The following is a 25,305-nucleotide window of genomic DNA, read 5'->3' on the forward strand; positions in this document are numbered from 1 at the left end:
CAAGGATATTATACTATTATATTGCTACCGTTCTATTGAAATTTAAATGAATATCCTCATATGTGGCTCTCATTTAGTAACCTCAAACATTTAGTAAAAAATTAAGCAAATACAAGTAATCTGCAATAAGTTACAGGTAGTAAGAAAATAAACTACTAACTCTTTTATGCTACGTCCACACATACACGGGTATTTTTGAAAACGCAGCTGTTTCGTCCACACCTAAACGGCGTTTGGAATCACCGAAAACGGAGATTTTTTAAAACTCCTTTTTTGTGTTTAAGTGTGGACGAGGAATACAGAGTTCGTCAGGCAATGTCAAAGGTATGGGCCTTTTTTCACATTACGCTGTGTGCCACGTTATTGTTTACATGAGATAAATTGCAAATACAGACAAAATACTGTTAATCTTACTATCTTCAGGTTTTACATGCTTATATGTACACACGCATTTACTGTCCCTCCATTTAGAAAGGCAGAGGCGTCACGGTGTGATTATTTTACGTGTAGTTGTTTTTTTCCTGTGTTCAACATTTCTATCAATACATTTTTCCAAAAATGCCTCTCTGTGCAAAATGGGTTTAAAAACATAAACCGCTGTGGGATACTGTTTGTCCGTGATTTAGACGGGGAACAAATTAGGGCAGGATCAACCTGATATTATGTATAAAGAGCTAACATTTCCAAAATGTCAGGAGTAGTTAGTCATTACAAGATGTGTTTGTGAACTAAAAATCAAGAATGTGGGATACTGTTTGTCCCTGATTTGGAGAGCCCAGCTCGTGCTACCATGCAGGGAAAACCAATTATGCAGGGGAGACCTACCTTGGCACTTATGCAGGTGAAACCAAAGGGAAGATATGCTTCACCATATTTTCTAGTCTTTGGCTTGGAAGGAAGTTGGTTTCAGCTATGCTTCACCTCCTGCTTTGGACACTGCTAGCCCCCGTGCTAGCAGTGTCCAAGCGTTTTTTTTTTTTTTCTCTTTTCATACACCCCCCCCTGCAAAGGCCCCACACTTTGGGAAGCTCTGCATTAATGGTTTAGAAAGAGACTCCAAATAAATATCAGTGGTACTGAAAGTGGTTGTACATAATGTTATGTCTGTGAGATGATTTTGAGTATTTTTTTCTCTAATGGCTAAAATTCTATTTGTGGATAAATTCACATGGCTTGCAATGCTGTGAGCGGCTGGGTGTTTTACAAGTTGTTGAAATGATGAACACTCATGTCATTGGTTCAGTCAGTGGAAACGCTGGCGAGGCGACGATGCAGGTGGAGCTTGCCGCTAAGCATTGGGAGCAGGCTCCAGTACTTCAACAATATTTACCAAGTTCTGGACAAAAGCACTAAAATGTGGCTAAAATGTGTCTTTCAGTCTTGAGAATTTCATGTAGCTATTTCTGGTCATTAAGGGGGGCAGATCTTGACCCATGTGCCTGAAGGCCTGCAATCGTTCATGGTATGAAGATAAAATATAGATTACTTTATTAGATAAATATTTATTATTAAATATACTAATAGCTACTATTGTTTTCCCTGTACATACAAATTCCAAGCTCTTACAGGTTTCCCTGATTAAAGATCTAATATCTGAATATGATGGGCATCAAGTATTTCTCAGAATTCCTCATAGGTTTGCAACAAACAGTGAGCTCAGAACTAATGACAAAATACATCCAAATATTATTTATCCTGGGAGCTACATAATGTTTGGACCATTAAGATCAAAATAGCTAAATTTATTCACAGACATGCCTTCAGTAACATATTGAGCTTAGTTTGCATTCATACAAACTAGATTGATAAATATTTAAATAAGCATTTCCCCTGGGAGGACTCATTTGCTCCCCTTTTCTGTTTAACTATACTTTATATATACTCATATTTTTATTTTGTGCTGTAGTGCAGTATTGCCTTTAATTTATGTTTTATAGATCATGGTGAAGTTGTATTTCTAGCAATATAAAGTCATTTTAGAAAGTTTGTGTCATGAATTAACTCTTGTAGTATACAGTTTGCCAAAAGGTTAGAATCACTTCATTTTGTATCTTCTGTGTGATTTAAAATCAAAATCCATGCTGTGAGTGAACAATCCTTCCCTAATGGGGAGTTGTATCAATCTCCCCTTGAAGAACAAACTGGGGAAGATTGCTTTGAAGGACACACACAAGTCCAGGTTGGATTCTTCATGCCTGCCAGGCTGTCACTCATACAGTATATAACAGCTGGCAGCATTACATTATCCCACAGATGGACCTGTTTCTGTGAACTGGAAAATGTATCCTCCTCTTGCTGATCTTTACTGCTGTTTTACCCACCTGTCACCTGCTCAATTAGTCGTGCCTGGAATACATTTAGCCTGTATTTTCACTGATTTAATCCAACAAGAAAGTCATGATCTTGCCATAAATTATATCTACCACTTTCTCACGGAGCATCAGTTCGTGTTTTGCAGCAAGCTGCAGATCATCCAAAATTCCCTGGAGGGGCTGGCAGTATGTAAAGGAGTGGTCAAAGTTGTGCATGTGTATTTTACATCTTGATAGCTCCACTGTAGGATGAGTGAGGTTAGTGTTTCATATAAGTGAAAGCAGCAGTGTTTTCCTTCCCTGACACATTTTACCCCTCTAGTTTTTCCTCTTTCCTCTTCTTCTTGTTTCTTTGGTTACATGTACATGGAAAGAAAATAATCTGGCATGACTGGAATAGTTTCAATGATGGAAGTCTTCTGTAAAAAATGCAGACATAGTTTCAGGTGAGGTGGAGAATGGTATGATTTGCACTTTATTTTAGAAGATAATGATGAAATTTCCTGCAACATTTCAGACACACTTTTAAAACAAAACCTTTGTGACATCAAACTATTAGCTCCAGTATATTAAAAGGCATCTTATAGTTGTTTTTAGGGAATATGATCAATTTTAGTTTGTAAAAACTACATTCTCAGCTTCTCACAGTGTTTAATTTACTAGCAATATTTAGCTTGCTAAAAATAGTATCCATAAAGAATGCTACAAGACATAAAAATCATAAATGTGTCATTATTAATGAGTAATGAACTCCCAGTGGGGAAGTATATGTTATTTTTCAAACACAAAGTGTCACCACACCCATGTGAAAGAATTTTATTGATCCTCTAAATGTATAATAGAAACGCTCTAGCTCTAAAAATGACCTCTGCATATTCCCATTTCCTGACATTCTTCACTCTTTATCTTTATTTCTCTATCCTTTGTATATCCCTTGATACCTCTTACATATTTCTTTCTTTGGCCATTCCCGTATAACTGAACTACAGATTTCAAGAAAAGTGTGACACTGACAAATGGACTTACTTTGTGTAGCCCTCTTATGTTCTGGTTCCAGGCGATTAGATGCACTGTGTGGGCTTTAGACCAAAGGACTGGTTTAGTCAAGAATAATCAGAGGTAGTTTTTCAAAAGCATAATTGAATGACATTTTGAATGACAGTTATAGAGTATGTAGCTTCTTTTACGTCTTGCCCATGTTATAAGACAGAAATACAGATAGCCCACAGATAAATGCATAAATATGGCATTATGGGTTTGCCAAGTGACATGCTTTAGTGAGATGATTTACTCTAGATGTGCGATTCTTCTTGTGGGTGTCAAGTAAGTAGAGCATAACAGATCTGAAAACACTCATGTCACGCACCATGAAATACAAAGTAAAGTCTTCATGCTGTGTGGGAAGATTTGAAGGTGTTTTTAAAGAAAAATGATGAGAAGGGTGTATATCTTTAATCATGTGTCAGCTTTGTAACTCTGCCGTGTGCAAACGTCAATCTGAAGTCTGTATAGTAGGTAGGGAGAATGTGAAGAAGGCCTTGAAACGTTCAATTGGCAACAAAGTGTAGCTCTCACCTTGAAAATCATACTTTTAGGTCTCCCATTTGTTTAAACTAGAACCCATGCCTCATGGCTGTATGCCTTTGCATGGTTCCAATTACATCCATTCCTGTCCAGATCCATTTTTATGTATTAAACAGTTAAAGGGAATTTAGTAAAAGGTATTAATGTAAAATGGAACTTCAGTATTACAAGTCTGATTGATATCAGTGCTGCCATAAATGTGCTTCATGACTCCTTGAAATGGGGACAGTACATGCTGATGTTATCGTCACTGGATGCTGACCTCTGATATTTTGGTATCGGCGTCATAACTTCATGACTTCAATATTATTATAAAAAATTGTGTGAAATTGACCTTAATTGGTATATGAATTGTTAAATGAATTTGGGAGTTGATTTTTAACCACCAAGTTCTAATCAGCTAATATCAGAACATTTGCCATTTGTGCCAAATTTGAAGAAGTTCCTTCAGTAAATATCACATTCATTAGAGCTGGATTTTTAAAACATAATGCTTCCAGCTGTGCCTACACCTATGAGGAGGAGTTAAAAATATACTTCTCCTATAAGGCGCTATACCAAATCTTCAGAAAAGATCTGCTTCCACTGTAGCAGTTTAGTAGCAGTTGTTTCTCCCTCATTGGTGACTGTGTCTGAGTACACAGTTGAGGACTGTGCCTTTAAACAGGATGTTAAATTTATGAATATACCTAGTTCTCTGCCAAAACACACATGACAAGCTAGACAAGGAAAAGACTGAATGTAGCAACTGCGTCAGTATTTAGAATAAAATGACCAAGACGGTTAGTTTATGGCCTCACTTACACAAAAATGGTTATTTTTAAATGGTCTATTTGTGTTTATCACTTACTTTTTCTTTTATCCGTGACAGATATGGTGACATATTCTGATGTAACGAATTATGATTTCTAAACTTTTTTTATGCAAAAAGAATCTTTGGCATCTCTGTTCCACCAGACCTTTATGCCACACACTTGGCTGTTTTAGAAAGGATGTATTTAGTTGGCAGTTGAGTTGCATTGTGGATACTGTAGGCATCATGTTATGAGTTTTATAAAAACGTGTGTTATGGATATAAAAATATCTCAGAGCCAGCTCCATTAAGTTTGTTCCTTTTTTGACTGCGAAATAAAATGCATGCAGAAGCCCTTTAAGGGGTAATGTAATTTCCATGGCGGTTATGATGGATAAAAGGGAAGCTTACTGGACAATTTCCAAAAGGACCCGGATGTTTTAACACATTTGCACATACTTTATGCACATAGAAGAAAAGTAGACTTTTGTACAATATCTCACTAAATATATTTACATGACATACAATTCGCCATCAGTGCAATACATAGGAATGTTGCATATTTACCAAATGTTAGACTCTTTCCTTTATGAAGAAAAATAATTCCAATGACAGAAGCTGATAAAACTAATGTATAAAGTAACATGTGCAACTTTTGTATCGGTTAACAGCTTCACATGAAATAAAAAAAATAAAATCTTAGTACCACCCTATCAACAATCAAATATTAAGCATTGAAAAAGTAAAGATCACATGTACATATATATCTTCATACATGTAATGGATTGCTTTTGTACAAATACTTTATATAACTTTGGCAGTTTATCAGGAACAAAGTTATCGGAAAAATATGAAACAATAATATCAAACTGTCAGCAATGTCATGTAAGCTTGCCTTCCAAAGCTCATGTTCACAGTGGTCATTCAGAAAGGTTGGAAGCCGATGGCAGAAAAACCAAGAACAAAAAGCCAAAGAAAAAGAAAACATTTCCATCCTTTCTGCTAGGACTGTTAGCACTGGAGGCTGTCGTCATTGTTGTCATGGTTATAAAATTACAAACACCTATGAAGGTTTAGATAGCAGTCATCGCCATTTAAAAAAACATGGTCTATTTTCAGGTCGACTTAAAATACAAACAGTTTGAAGGCAAGGGGACAGGACCCTGCTCAGCGGTCACTGTGGAATCATGGGAGAGACATGACCGAGAAGAGGACATGCACATCAGTGCTGTGTGGAAGCACGTGAGGCCAAAAAACGAGGGTGCAAAATAAACGAATTTGCAACAATCGAAACGCCACATGGTCAGAAAATGACTTACACCGGACAAAATAATCGAGCAAATTTCAAACATACTAAGTTCACCATAATTCATATACGTTGATTTTGTTCTTTTTTTTCCACTGGTTTGGCACTTTATTGGAACAAATCTCTGTTCAAAAAGACTAATGTTGTACAAAAGGTATCATGTCTCATTAACATAACTCGTAGAATATAGTACTTAATAGTAAGCATACGGTAAGTAAACACTTGTACATACTGTAGTTTTAAAATGAACATTCCAACAGATGTTTTACACACATGCACAAAAACAAACAAACAAACACAACTTTCTCTCTCTCGCTCTCTCTCTCTCTCTTTGCTGCCTCGCCACATTTGGGCCTCCTCCATTTCTCTTTGGACAATCTTATTCTCCTTCTGAGTGATCCTCTATCCCGAAAGAACAACTGTTGCTACTGCTCTTTCTCATCTTCCATCTTTCCCTCGCTATCGTTTACCTAAGACAACACAACTCATTTAATACTGTGGGGTTTTGTTTTTTTTTTGCTCCACGTTATGACACTTCCTCCGCCGAGCGCGTGTCTGTCTTGAGACGCACAAACTCTTTGGCCACCTCGTCGTTGGTCCTTTGAGAGAGTATCCTCATGATGGTGATGCCCGTTTCGTCCATGGAGATGCTCTTCACCAGCGGGTAGCAGGCGGCGCAGCTGCCCTTGTCTGCCAGCTCTTTGAGAGGGATGACGGTCATGCCGATGATGCGGTCCTCACGGGCAAAGCAGTAGTCCTTCACTGAGACATGAAGCTCATAGGCCTCTGGACCGTGTTCGTTACTCAGAACACTGAGAAAAATGACAAGGATGAGGTTGGGGTGTGACTTAGAAAGAAATTAGACATGAACAGATTTAAAAAGTAGTCCTAAATCCTACTTTTAAAACAACCATCATGGGTAATGAAAATTTACATCACAGGCAGTGAGAGGGTGTCTGAGTGTCACTTAAAAGTACATGAAACTAACCTAAATGCACTTTTTTCCTATTATCATATAAGCTTAATAAGTGTTCCTGTCAGGAACTGTACAAGAATGTGAACGAACTGCTGACATTTGGCTTTGTTTACAGCTGAATATAGCCTGTCAGTAAACAAGTCTGGCATGGTGACATTTCCACAGTGAAAAGCCTCCTTACTGTATGCGTGGCAATCATGAGAAACTCAATCATGTTTTGTGAGGGAAATTAATGTATCTATTCAAAAGAGCAATTATTCTGAGCTTTTTTTTAGGCTTTTTTCTAATTATCCACAGAAACCTGTGGCTTCTTGAAATTCAAATGACAATGCCCAAGCATTGTCATTTGAATTTCAAGAAGCCATATAAATATATATGCAGACATCACAATGTGCGCTGCTAACGCTAAGATCACTCCAGATGTATGACTTGGCTGAGTGGGCCTGACTCTGAGAAATACAATACTTAAAATTGTCACGTTAAAACAGTTGCTTGATTTGCTTTTATTACAAAAATAATGCTGCTGAATAATGTACATTCTAAGGTTAGAAAAGTAAGGTGTTACAGGTACTATTAAGCATATAGATTTCTGCTGCTTTCTTTGTAGTGTGCAGCAATCTCAGTTGTTAAAAATGAAGGTGATGTGCCAAAAACTGCAGTTTGTTGAATAGCCACCTGAGACCTGAAGTGCCCAACTTTAAAACAGAAACAAACACGTAGAACCTGGAACTTGTTTTTTTTTTTTTGGTGTCTCTTCAGCTTATTTCCCCTACATGGGACATTTTTATTATTATAGATGACTGATGGTGTGGACTGAACTGGGACAGGACGGTCATTCTGGCGTTCAGTTTAAAAAGGAAAAACCTGATAAATAATATGGCTCACTGTGTAGTTCATTTTACTGATAGACTGTGCAACAAAAGTAACATTTTTCATTATGTAAATTTTGGACAAATTATTAGCATTCGTCACTGTGTGATGCAGAAATATAGTATATAAAAGATATAGCCACTGTGATGGACATGACTAACACAGTGTATCTGACAGAGAAACTGAGGGACACTGGCTGCTTATTGCTGCTCAAGTTGTAAATTGTAAGTTATTAGTCATCCATTATCTTTTCTGAATCTTAGATTGACCATGATTTATCAAAAGGGGTTCATGTTCTTTTCAGTATGATTGGAAACTAGCAATCAAGGACATGAAGTCTTCCCAAAAGTGTTGACTGAGGTCCCTGAGCAAGGGAACCAAGGGCTAAGTTCCCTTACACCTCTGTATAACAAGAATCTTTGTGCAAACAGAGGAGTTATCCCCTGCTGGCCATAATGCATAATGCAGGTTTCAGGGGCTTCAGCACTGGCTTCTCTTTACAGACCTCAAAGCTCCAGCTATCTTTTATATTGTATATAGATGCACCCTAGTTGTCTAGGCTAGTTAACATTTGCTATTTGATAACTTGATACTGAGACCTGTTGTCCAAACACAACTCTGCCAAAAATATCTTTTGAAAGAGTAGACCACAAAACAATAGGTGACATTACAGTTCCAGGATGCATCCATATTTTATTTACACTTTGTGTTTGTAGTTTGCAGATAGCACACTGATTTCTGATTCAAAAGCAAATATATGAAGTATATTATTATTAATGACAGTAATAGAAAAAAATGACACTAAATTAAAGAATATTACAATATTACAAGAAGTGAATAAAATTGCTCACAATTTTATTCACTTCTTTAACTGACGAGGAGGACACAGATACTTACTACTGGAATGTTTCATTGTACTTTGGTGACCAATTGTTATTCTTGGTCTTGGTGCTGAATTTGCGTTTCTTGTCAGCCAGATGTGGACCCACGGCATTGACTTCTACAAATGGCCGGAACATGGCGTTGGTTTGCCAGATGAGGTTGTTCACTCCGACCACTGAGAAACGCAGAGGAAATAATAATCTCATTCATTACGACATGGACACAGGTACAAGAAAGGAAAGTCCACTAATTCTGCCAAAAAAGATTGTGTATTCCAAGCTCAGTTTCTATTTTTGGACCTGTATTTATCTTGTTCCCACAGATAAACGGCTAAATGTAGAAAATGTCACGTTAAACTGAGATACCGTCGGAGCAAGCATAACAGAGCCTGATAACAGAAACATTTCCAGCTATCTGCAGCATTAATGGTAAACATCTCTGCGTGTTAGTGCCTATGAATCAGCCTGCAAAGATTTCTTTTCATACTCACTCTTCTGCACTGATATTCAAATAACGAGTAAATCCACAGTGAAGAAGACCAGAGACATTGACTTACATGCAGCGTCAGTAAACCATAATGATGTGGCAGCATGCTGGATTTTCTGTGTGAGCTGCTAAAATTTGGATTCAGGAAATGCAGAAAAAATTTAATCAAAAGCTAAACTGTGACTCATGTAATGATGGCTTTTCCTGTTTGTGAAAACATTGTTGCTTTGCTCTCATGTTTTTAGTTTCTCTAATGCCTATGGTGCTTTTGGGGGGAGGCAGGTTTAGAGACACTGTAAGGAAATAAGGAGGCTCACAGTGAATTAAAAGAAATACATCTCTGGAGAAATTCTGTAATGATAAAGCAAAGAACTAATAAACAGCCAACCTTTGAGCCAGCTGTACATGCATAGCTGAACTTGACTTGTCTTATCTGTGTAGTAGCAGACCTATGTATTTTCCAGTTTATAGCTATTACAGTATACAAGTATCAATCTTTTTTTTTCAGCTATCCCCTAATTACAGTGACTTTGTACTGTGCTCTAGCAGGATGTAATTTTGAAGTACAATAGAAGTATAACTTGCAGGGATAATAATGCAGTTTTAGGACTCCGTTTTGGTAAAAGTCTTTTCAGGTGCATTGTTTTAAAAAAAAATCATACTGGCAAATGCAGACGATTTGAAAGAATGAAACTATTAAAGAGTAAGGTAATTAAATTTGGACGATCAAATAACAACTGAATTAGTTTTAAAAAAGTTATTTTTTGCAATTGTCTTTTGCTTAAGTTTGATTACGTAATAAAATTTCCTTTGTTTTTATCAATGTCTTGTAGTATGTAATGCTCTACTACTACCAGAAGGTGGTGATAATGTATCTATAAGCTGTTTGCCAACAACCATGAAACAACACAACATAGAAGAAGAATGTTACTAACACTTAAACAGGAGACACACATAAAGGCCAAAACTATTGCCCATCGTGAAATTGCATGGAAATCCAAATATGCACGGTCATTTGAAAGCTTAGAAGAATGATTGACTAATACCTATAGTACCTAGTGGAATTGACAACAACAGCTATTACAAATATGACAATACTGCATCAATCCCGACACTGTCATGCATAAAACACCTGATTTTCTATTTAATTACAATAAGAAACAACATATCAAAAGGTAATTAACTTATTCTCTGATTTTGAAGGCGCTCCAAGAAGCTGTGCTGCTGATGGCCCCTGCAGCCCAGTTGCACAGATGAGATAGATTTTTGTGAATATTTGCAGGTGTGAACAGATTTGACTGGAAATAACAAAAAGCAGGTTTGAGTATAGGAAAAAGCTCACCCTTCACGCTGACTTTGTGCTCTCCAGTGCCAGGGTGAGAGATGAGATTCACTTGCATCGACACCTCCCCCACTGATCCGTTGGATGACTGACCTGGACACACACCAAAACAGCAACAGGAGAATTGGAAAGAGGCGTAATGAAAATCAGAAAGAATGGAGGAGCAGCAGTGAGGAAGCAGGGAGAGAAATACAGAGATCAGGAACCCGAAATAAAAGAGATGGAGACCGAAAAGAGAGAGAGAGAGGGGGAGGATGCGAGGACAGATGCAAAACTGTGAAGACAACTATCTGTGTACCTGGTGAATCCAAAGATTGATCCAAAAAGCTGTGTATAAACACATGAGTGTGTCAGAACTAAAAGAGAAAAAACAGACCTAAGGAAAACAGTAAGAGAGTAGACTTGTTTTCACTCTCATGGCAGCCCAGTAGCAAGCAAAGCCAGAGTTTCCTTTAGCTCCAGGCTAAACAAGAATAACAACAAGTAAAAAAAATAGAAACATGAAATAATCTGTCTGGTTTGAGGGCTGTGAAAAAGGCACATGTTGTGAAGGAATCTACTAAATAAATAATGTTCTACATGCTGAAATCAACAACGTCTTAGCTCAAGTGAAAACACTGGATTTAACTCCATGGAAACACACTATGAATGCCATGCAACAGAAAGGAAATAGATGAGGCAAAGGGAATGCATGAATATAAAGGAGGACTCTGCTCAGTTGCTGTGCAGCATCATTAACGTGTCACTCAGTCAGAGATGAACAATTAGAATGGATTGCTGACCATGTTACATACTGTCTGATGTAGGGAGCCTTGCTCGTTTCAGCTGCTTCATGTTTAAGCCAGCCAGGAGCAAGTAGACGTTGAACACTACTTAATGTAGAGGCATGTTGATCCAATAGCTAATCAATATATGCCAAACATGCAGCACCCGTTGTGGCTGGTAATGGGGAAACAAGCCTTGAGATTTATTGTAATGAAGCCCCAGGAAGCCGATAGAGAACTAAGAAACTGCAGCACAATGAAGTCCTGAACTTGTGAGAACACACAGCAATGCCACTGCATGGTCACTTTAGCTATCAGGGTAAAAACAGACATTATGGTATGTTGTGCATTTATGAAAAAAAATATACCGGTGTACTCAACAGATACTAGAAAAGGAATTCTGAGAGACGTAGAAGCTCAAAGTGTGAAGAAGACAAATGGTACATGTTGAAGATAAAAGAAAGCAGGGATAGATAAAAACCAAGGTGGCAGCGAGTAGGCCTTAGGATCAGATTAAGTGAGGAAAATGCAGATAAGAAAGGCGAGTTGTCTGCATTAATTGACGAAGACTTGCTCTTAAATTCCCAGATTTTTTCCACTGTCAAATAAGACGTTACGCTTAGCCTACACCGTGTGACATTTCAACACACGGATACTACATAACCAAAAAACTGCAAAATATTCATGCGAGATTACTGTAAGCTAGACAACAGCCCCCACTCAACAAAGAGACACATGTATGCTTCCGAGAGCAGGCTTGGCAGGATTAAACTGGTACATGCCGTGGTCTAAATATGTCGTTCTCAGAGCACAGGGGTTGGTGATTAATGAAACTGTGTCCACTGTGCTACATCAAGCATCATTTCCACATTCTTTAATTTTTGACCTCAACCAGCTCACTACTTCCACTTAAAGACAGAACATTAGGCCACCTCAGATAAAAAGCATGGTGTGAAATTGCGGGTGGAGCTGGAATGGGATGAGAGATGTAGCGCGGGTGGAAGAAGAGAAACACATCGAGCAATCTGAAAATAGCACACAGCGAAACACTGTGTATCTATGCCCATCTGCCACTCAGGGAAAACGGCAATGCTGGTTGGCCTGCTGGCTGCCGAGCTTTTTCCTACAGGCTTTCAGTTTCCTGCTGCCTGCTATGCAGTGTTCTACAAGGCTGAGCACACTGAGGGAACCGGGAGCTTAAAGCTTCAACGCCCTGCCGGGTTGAATTCCCTCTTGAGCATCTCTGGATACCTGAAGGTATTTCCGCCTTATTACAGAGAAGAAAATCCAAATAAAGACGGATGAGTCAACAACATATACAAGTGTGCCAGAGATGCCGGAAAGAAAGAGTGAGGCGACTGCACAAAAGAGAATATATGGATTTACATAGCAAATAGTGTATATCGTATTTATCCCGACAGTGTTTTTTTATGCATTGTTAATGAGAGAGTGAAGGGAAAAGAGCATGAGAGCAATTAAGCCCTTAAGCACACAGGATGAAAAGGCCAAAGATACTGTTGCTGTTTGTTTGTTTTTAAAGTTATTTACAGTGAAAGAGGCACAGTGCTCCTACAGTGATGAGATAAATGCAATTACAGCAATGTTCACTGTGTATTTAAGCTGATAAAAAAGAGGCATCTTCAGAACACATTTACAGCAATATATATGGGATAAATACTGATGGGAAACTCCATAATGTTAAGGTTAAATAAAGCATTACAACTCCGAAATGTTGCAGACAAATCAGATATTAACTGTGAATTACAGCAACAAATATGTTGTGAATAAACTGTTTTGCTACAAGTGTAATCAGTCGTCATAAAAATATGTTTATTCACTTCTGCCTAGGTGCTAAAATATAGCTTCACAATAGAATGACCAATCTGTCTTTTTTCACGCCTTTGATGGCACTCTCACTGTGTTTTTATAGATGCTTTCTGTAAAAGTGAAGCTGCCCAAGCAAGGCAGAGAGAATACAGAGTATAGCTCTTAAGACAAAAGTTTTCCAGCATTTGAATGCTGAAATAACTCCATTCCCTCCCAAACTGAAACCCAACTGAGCCTGACCATAGCTAGGTGCTTACCTTGAGAGGTTTGGGTGCATATATATTTCTTGATCAAGGCATCTGTAGGTTGAGTGTAAAGGCTGAGAGCATATTTGAGGGACTTCATATCAGGGCTCTTTTCAAGGAAAGTTTTCTTCAGGCCATTTCCTCCAGCATGGAAGTATTGCTATAAGAAAAGAAAGAGGAGTTAACTTCCAGATGACTCCAAGAATGTTTTCCAGGAAGGGATCCTCTGTTGAGTTCATACACATCAGCAAGTTTCAGTTGGCAGAGAAATAACCTGAGATTATGTGGACAGTATGCATTTTCCAAGCAGGAGACCAGGCAAGAGACAGCAGTAATAGCCACTTTTCTGTCTAATTACCGTGCATTTAAATCTGAAACCCCTGCTTGGGTGGTTAATGCACATTTGCGCTGATAAGCATGATAGCTGAGTACACACAAAGCTTTGCATTCTTTTGAAATGTTGTCACCACTCCTACATATGGAAGATTGTGGCCATGGAGAGATCTTATTAAGAAAAGATGGACTGCTTTTTTGTGCTTATCTGTTCAGCTAGCTTTCTTCTACAACACATGATCATTACACAGACAAAAGAGCTATTGTTAATGGCGCTTGTGTTGTTTGTGGAGTTTCTGTTGTCATGATCCAAGTTAAAAAGTTGGTGCACCCTTATCTCATGTCAATAAATACACTGGACAGAAAATGCAGTAGACAGAGATAAGGTATACACAGCTGCAAAGTGACATCCGAACCACATTGTCTTCATCAGACAAAGCTTGACACCACAATGGAGAAAGTGCCGGTAAATATTTTCAGACTGGTGTCAGGTCAGTGACTCGACACATGGGGAGGCGCTGTGGTCTGCCTCACCAATGATTTATTAGTCATAAAGTTTGACCGACATGTGCTTCTTGTGAATTATACATAATCTGGCGTGCAGAGGTTGAGTCATCAGTGGAGTTTTAAGAGAAAAAAAGAGAAACGGCACATATTCTATCCATAAAATGCCCAGGAAACACTAAATATACATAAAATTCCCAGAGATTAACATCTATAGTTATTTAAAATAAACACACCCAACTACAATTGAATTGGCTTAAACAAACAGTGGTACAATAAGAGTTGTATCTATTCACAATTTCCCACCATATAACACAGGAAGATGTTCAGAATGTCTGTATTTTGTGCCTTGGAGATTTGTCTCATTTTAGGTCAGAACATTTGAAACAATTTATTCAAAAAATATCACCTCCTCATTCCAATCACCGTCACAGCACTAAGACTCACAGAATATAAGCTGTACTGATCTATAAGAGTGTCGCCTCATCCTGAAAAATGCCTGCAGTGTTACTGCTGGGCTGCAGTGCTGCATTCCCTCTGGCAAAAAGACCCAAACCAACCTGCATGCTCAAGATATCACCCTGCCTCCAGTAAAATCACCGGCCACCTTTACAACATCCGTACTTTCTTTTTGTTACCCTATTACTTTCCTCCAGTTCCTTATATTTTGCCTCATATATTTGATTTCGTTTTTCTTCTTCATTTATTTTCTCTATCTTCGAGGCTTAGCAGGGGTTTGCATTTGGTAGTTAATGATGTGAGGCTGTAGTCTTCTGCTGATAAGTCTTTAGCACATTTACCTGAGCACGTAAGTGATTACTAACAGTTTATTTTCTGGTAATACTAACATCTGATAACAAGAAAGACAAATAAAATGGCCTGCATAAAGAATCTTATTATCAGTTTTTTTCCTAATATCTATGTTTGTTGTTCAAAAACTGGGATCTATTCTGAAATGCACTTCAATAAATGCCTACATATTATCTTATTAACTATATCAAATACACATTTTATCGAGGAACTCTCAGACATCTTTCTCATACAATCAGACAAGGCCAGAGTTCAAAGAAAGGATAAATAATACATTACTGGGGCTCTGTTAAGTGTGCTATTTTGTCAGGTAAGGTCTGCTTAGGCCACTGCATTATCCTGCCCATTCATTTTTACAGGTTTGAAGTTCAGCTTGGATGAAATATTATATTTAAATGTTTAAATAAAAAAGCATTTAAATAAATAAATATGTTGCACAGGATTTAACTTTTTAGTCCAAGAAGAAATTCTTGGTTCTATATATTTATAGTTACTGATGAATGGCACATTTCTTTTAAATTTTAGTGTATCTATTTTTGATGGGTTTTGAGGTTGTTCTGTTTTTTAGACTGTATATTCAGGTAACCATTTAAACAGAATTTCTAAATTTCTACCAACTCTGTGTTAATCGACTGCTCTCATTGGAATACTGATGAAAGAATTTCAGTGACATGATTGATTTAAACCTCCAGGTAGTTTCCTTGGTGACAGCAAAATCAATTAGTTTTTTTTCTACACCTTATGGAGTCGTGTTTCCATAGTGGCACCTTGCCATAACTCTCCTCTTGTGCCTGAAGAACTCGGACTTGGTATCATTTTGTATCCTTTTGCAAAAACTGTCAAATGGCAGAAAAGTAAAATGCTGCTGTTTTTTCTTCTTTTTCTATGGGCTTGGGAAGTGTCAGAGGTATTTTTAAGATGCAATTTATTTTTAGTTTTAAGTTGTGCACCATACTCTTGTAGTTTCACTTCATCAATATTAACATTAACAAGCAAACAAGAAATACTAACAAGCTCCTGGTTGAACCAAAGAGCATCGCTTTGGAGCAAATACTACAACTCGTGACCAGTATTTCAGTGTTTTTTAAAACTGCTAAATAATTTTTTAATGTTATTTTTTTTTTTTATTAAGTCCCACCCTATTACACTACCACCACCATATTTTACTGTTGGCATTATGGTCCTTTTTTGAAATGCTGTGTTAATTATATGCCAGATATAACAGGAATCAAACCTTCATATAAGTTCAGATTTTGTCTCGTCAACCCACAGAATGTGACTTTAGATCAGGGGTAGGCAACTCCAGGTCTTGAGTGCCGGTGCCCTGCAGGTTTTGGATCTCACCCTGGGTCAACACACCTGAATCAACTGATTAGTTCATTACCAGGCCTCTGGAGAACTTCAGGACATGCTGAAGAGGTCATTTAGCAATTTGAATCAGCTGTGTTGGATCAAGGACACATCTAAAACCTGCAGGACATCGGCACTCGAGGCCTGGAGTTGCCTACCCCTGCTTTAGATTGTAGGATGATGTGTTGCTTTTTGAGACCTCTTAGTCTGCTTCACTTTGTCACTCAGGTTCTAAGTAATTTCATAATTCAACAGGTCTGCCAGTAATCAGGCCTGACTGTGGCTAGTAAAACTGAACCAAACTTTCCAAAAAAAAAAGTGGTTAATCACAGTTAATTCATGATTTAACAAGACAGCCAATTAATTTTTCACACAGAACCAGATAGGTTTGGATATCCTTTTTCCCTTAATCAATGAAATCATCATTTAAAAACTGCAATCTGTATTTACGTGGGTTATCTTTGTCTAATATAAACAAATTGTTTGATGATCTGAAACATATGCAAAACACTAGGAAACCAGGAAGGGGGCAAACACTTTTTCACACCACACCACTCAGCCATAGAAAACCCTGCCATGAATCACCTGGTGCACAACTTTTGTACTGATGCTAATGCTAGAAGAGGTTTGGAACGCTGCAGTTATTGAGTCAGCAGAGTGCTGGAAACTTTTACGTACTAGCCTCAGCACTTAGCAACCCGCTCTCTTTATGTGGTCTTTTACTTTGTGGGTGAGTTACTCTGATTCCTAAATGCTTCCACTTTACAATAACACGACTTTCAGTTGATGGTGAAATATCGAGGAGAGAATAAATTTCACGAACCTACTTGTTGTTGCAGTGGTATCCTGTTACAGTACTGCACTTGAGTTCAGTGAGCTCTGTAGAATGACCCATTCTTTTCTGCCCTTTATGTTTGTAAAGACTGCATGGCTAGGTGTCCGAGTTCATACACCTACAGCAATTCAAATTACTATTTCATTCATGTACTTTATTATTTTTACATTTTGACAATATTTAATGTCATTATATATGATGTGGAAAAAATAAAACATAATCGGTAACCTTTAGTAAATCCATTTACAGTGTAAACATAGGTGCAAGTAGAGACTATAGCTCTTAAGACTAAAATGTCCAAAGCATGTCACGAGTAACAGAATTCCACACTCCTAGAATATGCATGTTTAAATCATTTGCATATCTCTGCTATGCTATGCACACCTGCTTTTCCTTTTAAAGGTCAAGTTTAGCCAGTACTGCCAACTGTATAATAAACAAACAAAAAAAAAAACCTCACCTTGATGGTGGGAAGCACAAGGTCCATGGCTGCGCACTGGCGTGGTGTCAGACTTCTGGCTTCTTCTCGGATGACATGCTCCTAGAGAGAGAGAGTAAAACACTGCAGTAAGCAAATACCATCACAAGTCACATTTGTTAACTTTGAATTTTAAGATGTATCTCCAGCAAAATGGTTATGACCTTAAGTGAGCCATAGTGCTCGTGATATAGAGCATTTACTGCTTACAAACCAGAACCAGTGCAAGTCATTTAAACTGTTTGTGATAAATTTAAACCTCGCTGTCTCACACCAACACACAAAAAAATCTATTTTAATCATGAAAAATGTTTTTGTCAATTCTAATTGGAGCTTTCATGACCCGTAAATTGATTGCTGTAAATAACTTCTGGCACTGCCTTATTTCTCAGGTGTGTACAGCTCGTGTGTACAGAAGCAAAAGTTTCATATTGGATGTGATTTAACTATTTAATCCACATAATCACACTGTCAGGTGCATGCCGATGGTGGTTTACTTTGAAAATGCACATCGCAATCTTGAGATGAAAGATGTGTGTATTCAGCTGCAATCATAATATGGTACAGATTTAATCAACCAAAAGTCTTTAAACAGAGCTACTGTGAGAGGAAATAGTTTAATCTGCATCAGTGCTAAGATGTTCTTTGGTTTTGATGCCAAAATTGCACTGGGTCACCCTCATTTGCATTGTGTCTGTTCCAGCACTTTCTCCATCCAGAGAAAACAAAGCCATAGTGTGCCCCAAAAACACTGGAGGTTGCATGGAGGAAGATATCATGTTCTGATGGAGAAACTGTGTATGTTTAGATAGACTTTTTTTGCCATTTATTATTATATTATATTACTGTAATAATGTATTTATTTACTCTCGTAATTGAGTATTTCAAATAGAAATCTTCCTGCAAAATCCATGTAGTAAGCTGAGAACACACTACAAGCTGTTTGTTGTCAAATATTTGCTGAAAAAGATAAGTGCTGTGTAGAGCTGAGCACGGGATTTACAGAGGTCATAGGACATAGACATCAAAGTGGTCCTGCACACTGCATTACATTTTTCAAGCAAACTGTCAATCAGCCAAAGTGTTCTTCAACTGTTCCAGCGAATCTGAAAACATTACATAGTTCAAAAGTCACATGACTGCAATAGCAATTAGTCAGGGATTTACTTCGGATGTTAGATTGTGCAGGAAGAGTTAGACACATGCCTAAATATATTAACAGGAGAGAACAGAGCTAAGAATAAAAAAATGACATCAGAAAATGAAGCCTACATTTTATGACAAAAGTAAAAGAGCTGGAGATTATCAGTCATAATCACGAATAACAAGAGGATGATGAAGCACTTTAATACTTTTGGAGAACGACAGAAAAACGCCCATCTGTGTACAGATGATCAGTACCCAGATGTTGCCTCAAAGGACATCTGACGGAATCCCACACACAACACAAACATGAATTCGCTTAAAATTCAGCAGGGAAACACACATTACATTTGCAACTTCTGTGTGACTCAGAGCTAAAATACCTCTCAGAGGTATTGTCACACCCTAGTTGTTAGTGAAACCACAGCACAGACACTGATCTATCCAAATGCCTCACTAAATGGAGCTCGTGGGATTAGACATCCTCCAGTCACATCAGCAATTAGACACCTGCCCAGTTATGTAGCTCCAAGCTGTATTTCATGATGCCAAAGAAGAATTATCTTACAAGGTTTTTGTTCTTTTTATATTTCTGGACACTTGCATGTGTAAAATGTTGATCATGTTCAGCTGCGTGGTGAGATTATTTCTTTTGATTTGTGTAATTTATATTACATAAGCCATGACCACAAACATTTTTTCCAAATATAAGAACAATCCATCTTTAATTTAAGTCCCTTTTTAGACAATATAGGATTCAGACCAAACAGAGTTTATGTATTGTGATATTTATAAGCTCATTCATAAATTACCTTCAGTTTGGATAGCTGTCCCAAGTCCTTGGCAGCACTGAAGATCATCTGAGCTCCTTGCTGTTGGAGAAGCAGATACGGTTTCATCATGAACCATCGTATGAAAATATATTTTTGAAAAATGCAGCAGAAATTGTTAAAAGATTATCAGGTGATCAAGCTAAACAGAGTGAAGGGATAACTTATTGTTGCTGAAATTGGATTTCTAAAGTGGCATTGGGCGACATCTCAAACACTGTTTGACATGATGACTTTAAGATTTGCCTGGTTTGGGTGACAATAAAAAATGGGCTTAATGAGATACTCCTAAGATGAAAAATATTAACCAAGCTCTCACAAAAGGATTAGGAGTATGAAAAAACTTGTTCCACGTGCATAAAGATTTAGAGATGTCATGTTGCCGTGCTTCATCTTCTGTACAGTGATTTGTGTGCTATGAGGGGGCAGGAGAGAGCGGAACAGATGGAGGAAGAGAGAGAGACAGGTGCACAAGAGGAGGGAGGTGGAGGCCAAGTGAAGAGCTGAAAGAGGTAAGAGAGAAGGGGAATCTCACACAATACTCACACTCTGGTCACTCAACGGAGGCAGAACAATTGTTCTCTCGATTGTGTTCAGCACAATCTTCCAAAGCTCTTTGAGGACTCGTTTCAGCACTGTCTTCTCACAAATCTTGGCAAATAACATTAAACTGCAAAACAGGAAAGGAGGTCATGTGTCAGGTTAACACTTACAGCCCTGCCTCAAAACTAAACAAACATGGCTAAAGACTCCTACTAATGTCTTCATAAATATAATGATTAAATAAAGAAAAGAGGAAAAAAACAGCTGGGATTCAAAGAATAAATGCAGCAGCTTTATGATTTAATCTCACCCTATTGTGGAAGCAGGGTCTAAGAGACATGAGAAAGGATTTTGTATTTCCATATCATTAAGAGGATTCCCTGTAATACCCCACTGGCCTCAATGTTGATTTGACAAAAGATTGAGAACGATTCCCAGGGCTCAGCTAACCATATCAGAACACAGTGTAAAAACCCTCCAAGTAATAAATGCAGTCCTTAGGTTACATTAGTAGGCAGTGATCGATAATGTGTCTCCTGTGTATTATACCCATTTTTCCTAGTATCAAAGTGGTCCCAACCAGAAATGAAATGATCAAACAATTGATCAGCATTGAGGAGAGGAGGAGAACGGATTTCTTTACAATCAAGGGTCTATTTTTCCCTTAATCTTAGTCTTAGGACACAACACTGTCTGAAAAAGGCAGCCCAAGGACTTAAATGATACTAAAGAAAAATGCAATGTCCTCTAACAATGTGCTGAACTGGCCAAATGAATAACACCAAACAATAACTTTCGGTATGTTAATGTGCGTGCTATATTTTTCTGCTTAACTTGCAAATGCTGTGTTTAAGGAAGTGTGATCTAGAGCTCCCTGGTTGGATTGCTTTTGTAGTTCTGTACTTGGATTAATGACATTTGCTGGAGAGGCTGGCACGTGCAAGTATTGTAAACAAAAGGACAAAATTGTGTTACACAATTCTTCTACCTTGTATTCAGTAGATACCCACTTTTTGTCCAGAAGGTCCATAAGAGGCCGGAGGACAGTCTCTGCGTCCATGGCAGCATTACTTCCTTTGGCTGGACCTTTCATCTGAACCAGCTCCTGGTTCATCTGCTTCACACAGTCCTCAATCACAGGCTTAAAACTGTGTGATGGAAACCAGAAATCCTTTGAATCTTTTTCTTCTATTTTTTTTTTTAATGCTGCAGCAGTAAAAATTAACCATTTTGAATTGGTGCTAGCTCACTCCCGCTGTTCCTATTATATGACTGAAAAGGTGTTAAGAGCTGGGGTGACATTTGTTCATTTGGAAATGTTAAGGAACTTGCTGTGCTCACAAAGCATGGTGCACAGCAAGAGCGTGAGCCACTTACATTGTGAGCAAATGTCTGTCAATAACTAAGCAGCCATATAGTTCAATTTCTTTGACAGAACAAGACATGAATGAAGTCATTAACCATTTGAAAAACACCCCATGCGCGCATTTTGAGTAACACCAGTGCTCACCTGGAGCCAAACACTCCGCTGAGCTCATCCAGCACTGTGTTGAGTTTATTTTGCAGCTCCTTTAGCAGATCACTGGCCTCTGCATCCAGCTGTGAGTAAAAAACAAAAAAAACAAAAACCCAGTTATGGCATAATTACACACCATACACTAAACACACACTGACTAGAACTCGGTATCTCTGGAGGATGCCTCTAGTAGGGTGGGGGTGCTGGGGGGATGGGGGCAGGCACAGAGGAGTGGTAACCTGCCTTGCTGGTGGCCTCCTACTCATTCTGCCTGCCATCTGTGGCAAACAGCGCTCTGAATACCAATGGACAGCTCACCTCCAAGCACTGTAACGATAACTGCCGAGTCATGAGACACGGTGTCAGCAAAGAAGCAGCGAGCGAGAGGTCTCTCAATGGAGAACATTTTTGTGCACTATTACACATGTTACAGAAGAGAGAAGATGCTGGGAGCCTGCTACATCTCTGGGATTTAAGCATTTGGGCATTTATACATACAGATGTTCTGATTCTCAAGACGTCTGACTGACGTTTTTCAGTTTTAGGGAGAAAAAACCTTTTTATGTTTGTTGCAATAAACAGGTGCAAGATTTATTTGAGAGTGAAAAGTTTATTTATTGAAATGTGGGTGTGTTTTGATTGATATCTATATCCCACATATCTATATGGTGACAGATGACAACCTTACAAATGAATAGCTTCCAAAGCCAGCCGATGCAAAATACATCAACACTTTTTTTCCCCACAACATTTACTGTACGCATGCATTTGTTGGCCATATTTATGCATGCGCATGTGATGAATGTATGCGCATGTTCATGTTCGCATTTATGTAATGTTTTGGACATGTTTTCATAAAATACATAGACAGACACTCGTGCTATGCTGCGTGCCAGTAACTAAATGTATGACTGCATCTGCTTGTCTCAGTGTTTGTGAGGCTCTGTACAAATGTTAGTGTTTTTGATGTTGTTCAGGCTTAGTGCTGAGATGGATGTTTGAGGTAAGGCACGGCACCACATGCACGACAGATCGTCACGTTATACCCGATAAGCTTAGCCATGGAGCCGCTCATCTCTCACATTCTAGTGGCAGACAGCTCAGCTGGGAAGCAGATGAGTAAACTAAACCTTTTATGGCTGTGGAGGAGACACGCCTCTATTTGTGGATTGATCGAAATAGATTTTACATCTGTGTGTTCACATGCACAAACATTAAGGCTGTTGTCACCTCAATGGAATTGATGGATCACGCTGACAAAAAGTAGTCTGCGCCCATAAAGATTTGACGTGTAATTTTTTTCACCATGTGTAACGTGATTAACGTCTTTTCATGTGATAGCAAAATAAATAAGTTTTAAAAAAAAACTAGGTATTTTTTATTTTGCTTTCTCCTGGAAAAAGTTTCAGATCGGGGCTCTAATTTCTAGCCTGGCAGTCCCTGAAATTGAACAATATGTCTGGATAGGGGTGCTGGCAAAAAAAAACAAAAAAAACATCCCAACACTGTTAGAGAAACCAAGGCAACTGTCACCTCCCAAGTGGAAAGAAAAGTCTACTCTGACTAATGTGTTATTCCTGATCCTGCAATCGAATGTCTACCTGCAGTCCTGACAGCAAGGCCTTCATTTAAAACCTGTGACATGCCAATTTAAAGATGTGGTGCATTTTCCTGGATACGATGTCTAGAAATGAATATGGGTACAATTGATAGATACTACTGCATTCTCATTTGAAGAAACTGCTAATGAAGTTTAGGGCAAATGTACACCAATTCCACCACAAGATTTCTTACACACGTAGTCTAAGTAGCCAGTGCATTTTTAATCTTGTCAATTAATCTTTACAGGAGGGAAACAAAATGTCTGGAAATCATGGAGCACCTGGTTTCTCCATGGCAACTGGTTTCACTTGACACTGAGTGGCATCCAGAGTCTTCCTGAGTGTACTACTCTCCCCTGGCTGACAGCCTATCAACTGCAGTCCAGCTCTGATTCCCCTTGCCTGTTTCAACAATGCAATATCTACTCACTGGCAGGTTGTTAGTCGAGAGCACCGTTTGTCCATAATGACTAACAATGCCAAGTAAATAAAGGCTTAATAAAATGCCATTTCTAAGTTGAGCAAAATACCCCAAATAAGTTCTAATACTAATCTGGGGAGATCAGTCCATGATGAGTCCATAAATGGACACTGTAAGAGATTATTGTTAATCTCTGTTATGATAACAGCTCTTGGTAATTACACTGGTTCTCTGGGAGTTAATTTCTGATACGGAACTCCTCTGTTATAAATAGAGGAGAGAGGAAACTAATAGGACACTTTCACCTGAAATAGACTTTGGCTTTATAATTAGCCAGATAAATTACTTGAGACATGCTTAAAAGATATGCCTGATCATCTATTACCAGTAGTTATTCACAGTTTTTGAAAGGAAGTTACGACTTCTCCTGTCACTATAATAATGGAGAGATCCGAGTGTAGATCTGCAAATATTTAGGCCATAGCAGCACCTCTGCTAAGGGCACAGCTGGAGAGATGTAAGTGTTTGAGAAGCTCATTAAACACAGTCTGAAAAATCCTGTCTAAAGCATTTTGAGGCTGCATCTTGGGGGATGGAAAGAGAAGATCAAAACCACAGCCAACAACTTAGTGAGCCCCTGACTCTGCTCTTTTCATCGGAGTAAAAAGGGGAGCAGTGAACTAAAATAGATATCACACTTCTAAATTTGACACGGATAGAAAAGTGGCAGACAGACCCCCAAAAAACCCCACGCTAAAAATAAAGATGGGATCAGGTGGTTTGAGCCACTTTCCCCAGAGAGCAGGGGATGGTGAGCTTGAGCAGCCTGTCCAGAGGGGTGATGGGTAATTCAGATTCCGTATGCTCTGTGGCACATGCTGCTGGAGGGGCTGAGGGGGTGGGGTGGGGTGAGAAGCGTACAAGCGTGAGGGGTGGAACGGGGGAAGAGGGTGTGCTTTTTTTTTGGTATTATTTGGTAAATGGTGAAAAGGGGTGCTGACAAATCCTACTACACACACCTTACAGAAGGACACAACCCCCTCCTCCTGGAGACAGAGAGAGAGAGCACAAAAAAGAAATGGGAGGAAAACAGAAGACACAACGACAGAAGACAAAACGCAAGGCAAGACAGGTGTTAGAAACTACAAAGAAACATGCAGGTAAGTCATAGGAATAAGTGCCAGCTGCTCCTCATGTTTGAATGACAGGTTGACAGGGAAAATATTCACCTGTGTTTCAGGCACAACACGGAGATTTTGGGGGTTTAAGTCAATACGAAAAATGTTAAGTCAACACATATTATACACAGGGGAGATCAGAGGTGGGGAACTATAGATGGAATACAAAGAAGGTACGAACAGTAGCAGACGTGGTAGTCGGAGGGGTGATCTACATGTCAGATAAATCTGTTAGCTGTCTGAACCTAGGTTAAGATTATTATTCACTTCCACTTCATATGGATATCATCTGAAATGATCATTTACATAATCACACCATACATATTTTACATTCGAGAACGGAGGTTTAAACTTTCAAATTAGCTGGCACCACCTG

The 25,305-nt window shown here is 38.5% G+C and overlaps 1 protein-coding gene across 3 annotated transcripts in view; it reads right to left on the minus strand.

The window, feature by feature from the left end:
• Positions 1-5,174: 5,174 nt before the first annotated feature.
• Positions 5,175-25,305, minus strand: part of unc13c (unc-13 homolog C (C. elegans)) — a 109,853-nt gene continuing 89,722 nt past the window's right edge. For 2 of the 3 annotated variants that reach the window (XM_076879931.1, XM_076879906.1), the window contains exons 24-32: positions 21,724-21,812; positions 21,224-21,361; positions 20,217-20,340; positions 19,653-19,712; positions 17,680-17,760; positions 13,400-13,547; positions 10,552-10,644; positions 8,739-8,898; positions 5,175-6,807 (exon numbers count right to left, since the gene is read on the minus strand). In XM_076879931.1, the coding sequence (XP_076736046.1) occupies positions 6,522-6,807; positions 8,739-8,898; positions 10,552-10,644; positions 13,400-13,547; positions 17,680-17,760; positions 19,653-19,712; positions 20,217-20,340; positions 21,224-21,361; positions 21,724-21,812 (1,179 nt within the window). In that variant the 3' untranslated portion in view covers positions 5,175-6,521. Of the gene's footprint in view, positions 6,808-8,738; positions 8,899-10,551; positions 10,645-13,399; positions 13,548-17,679; positions 17,761-19,652; positions 19,713-20,216; positions 20,341-21,223; positions 21,362-21,723; positions 21,813-24,770; positions 24,798-25,305 lie in introns of all 3 variants that reach the window. The other variant, XM_076879970.1, reaches the window with a different exon arrangement.

This window comes from Maylandia zebra, linkage group LG1 (genome assembly GCF_041146795.1).
Source record: "Maylandia zebra isolate NMK-2024a linkage group LG1, Mzebra_GT3a, whole genome shotgun sequence".
Taxonomy (NCBI): Eukaryota; Metazoa; Chordata; class Actinopteri; order Cichliformes; family Cichlidae; genus Maylandia; species Maylandia zebra.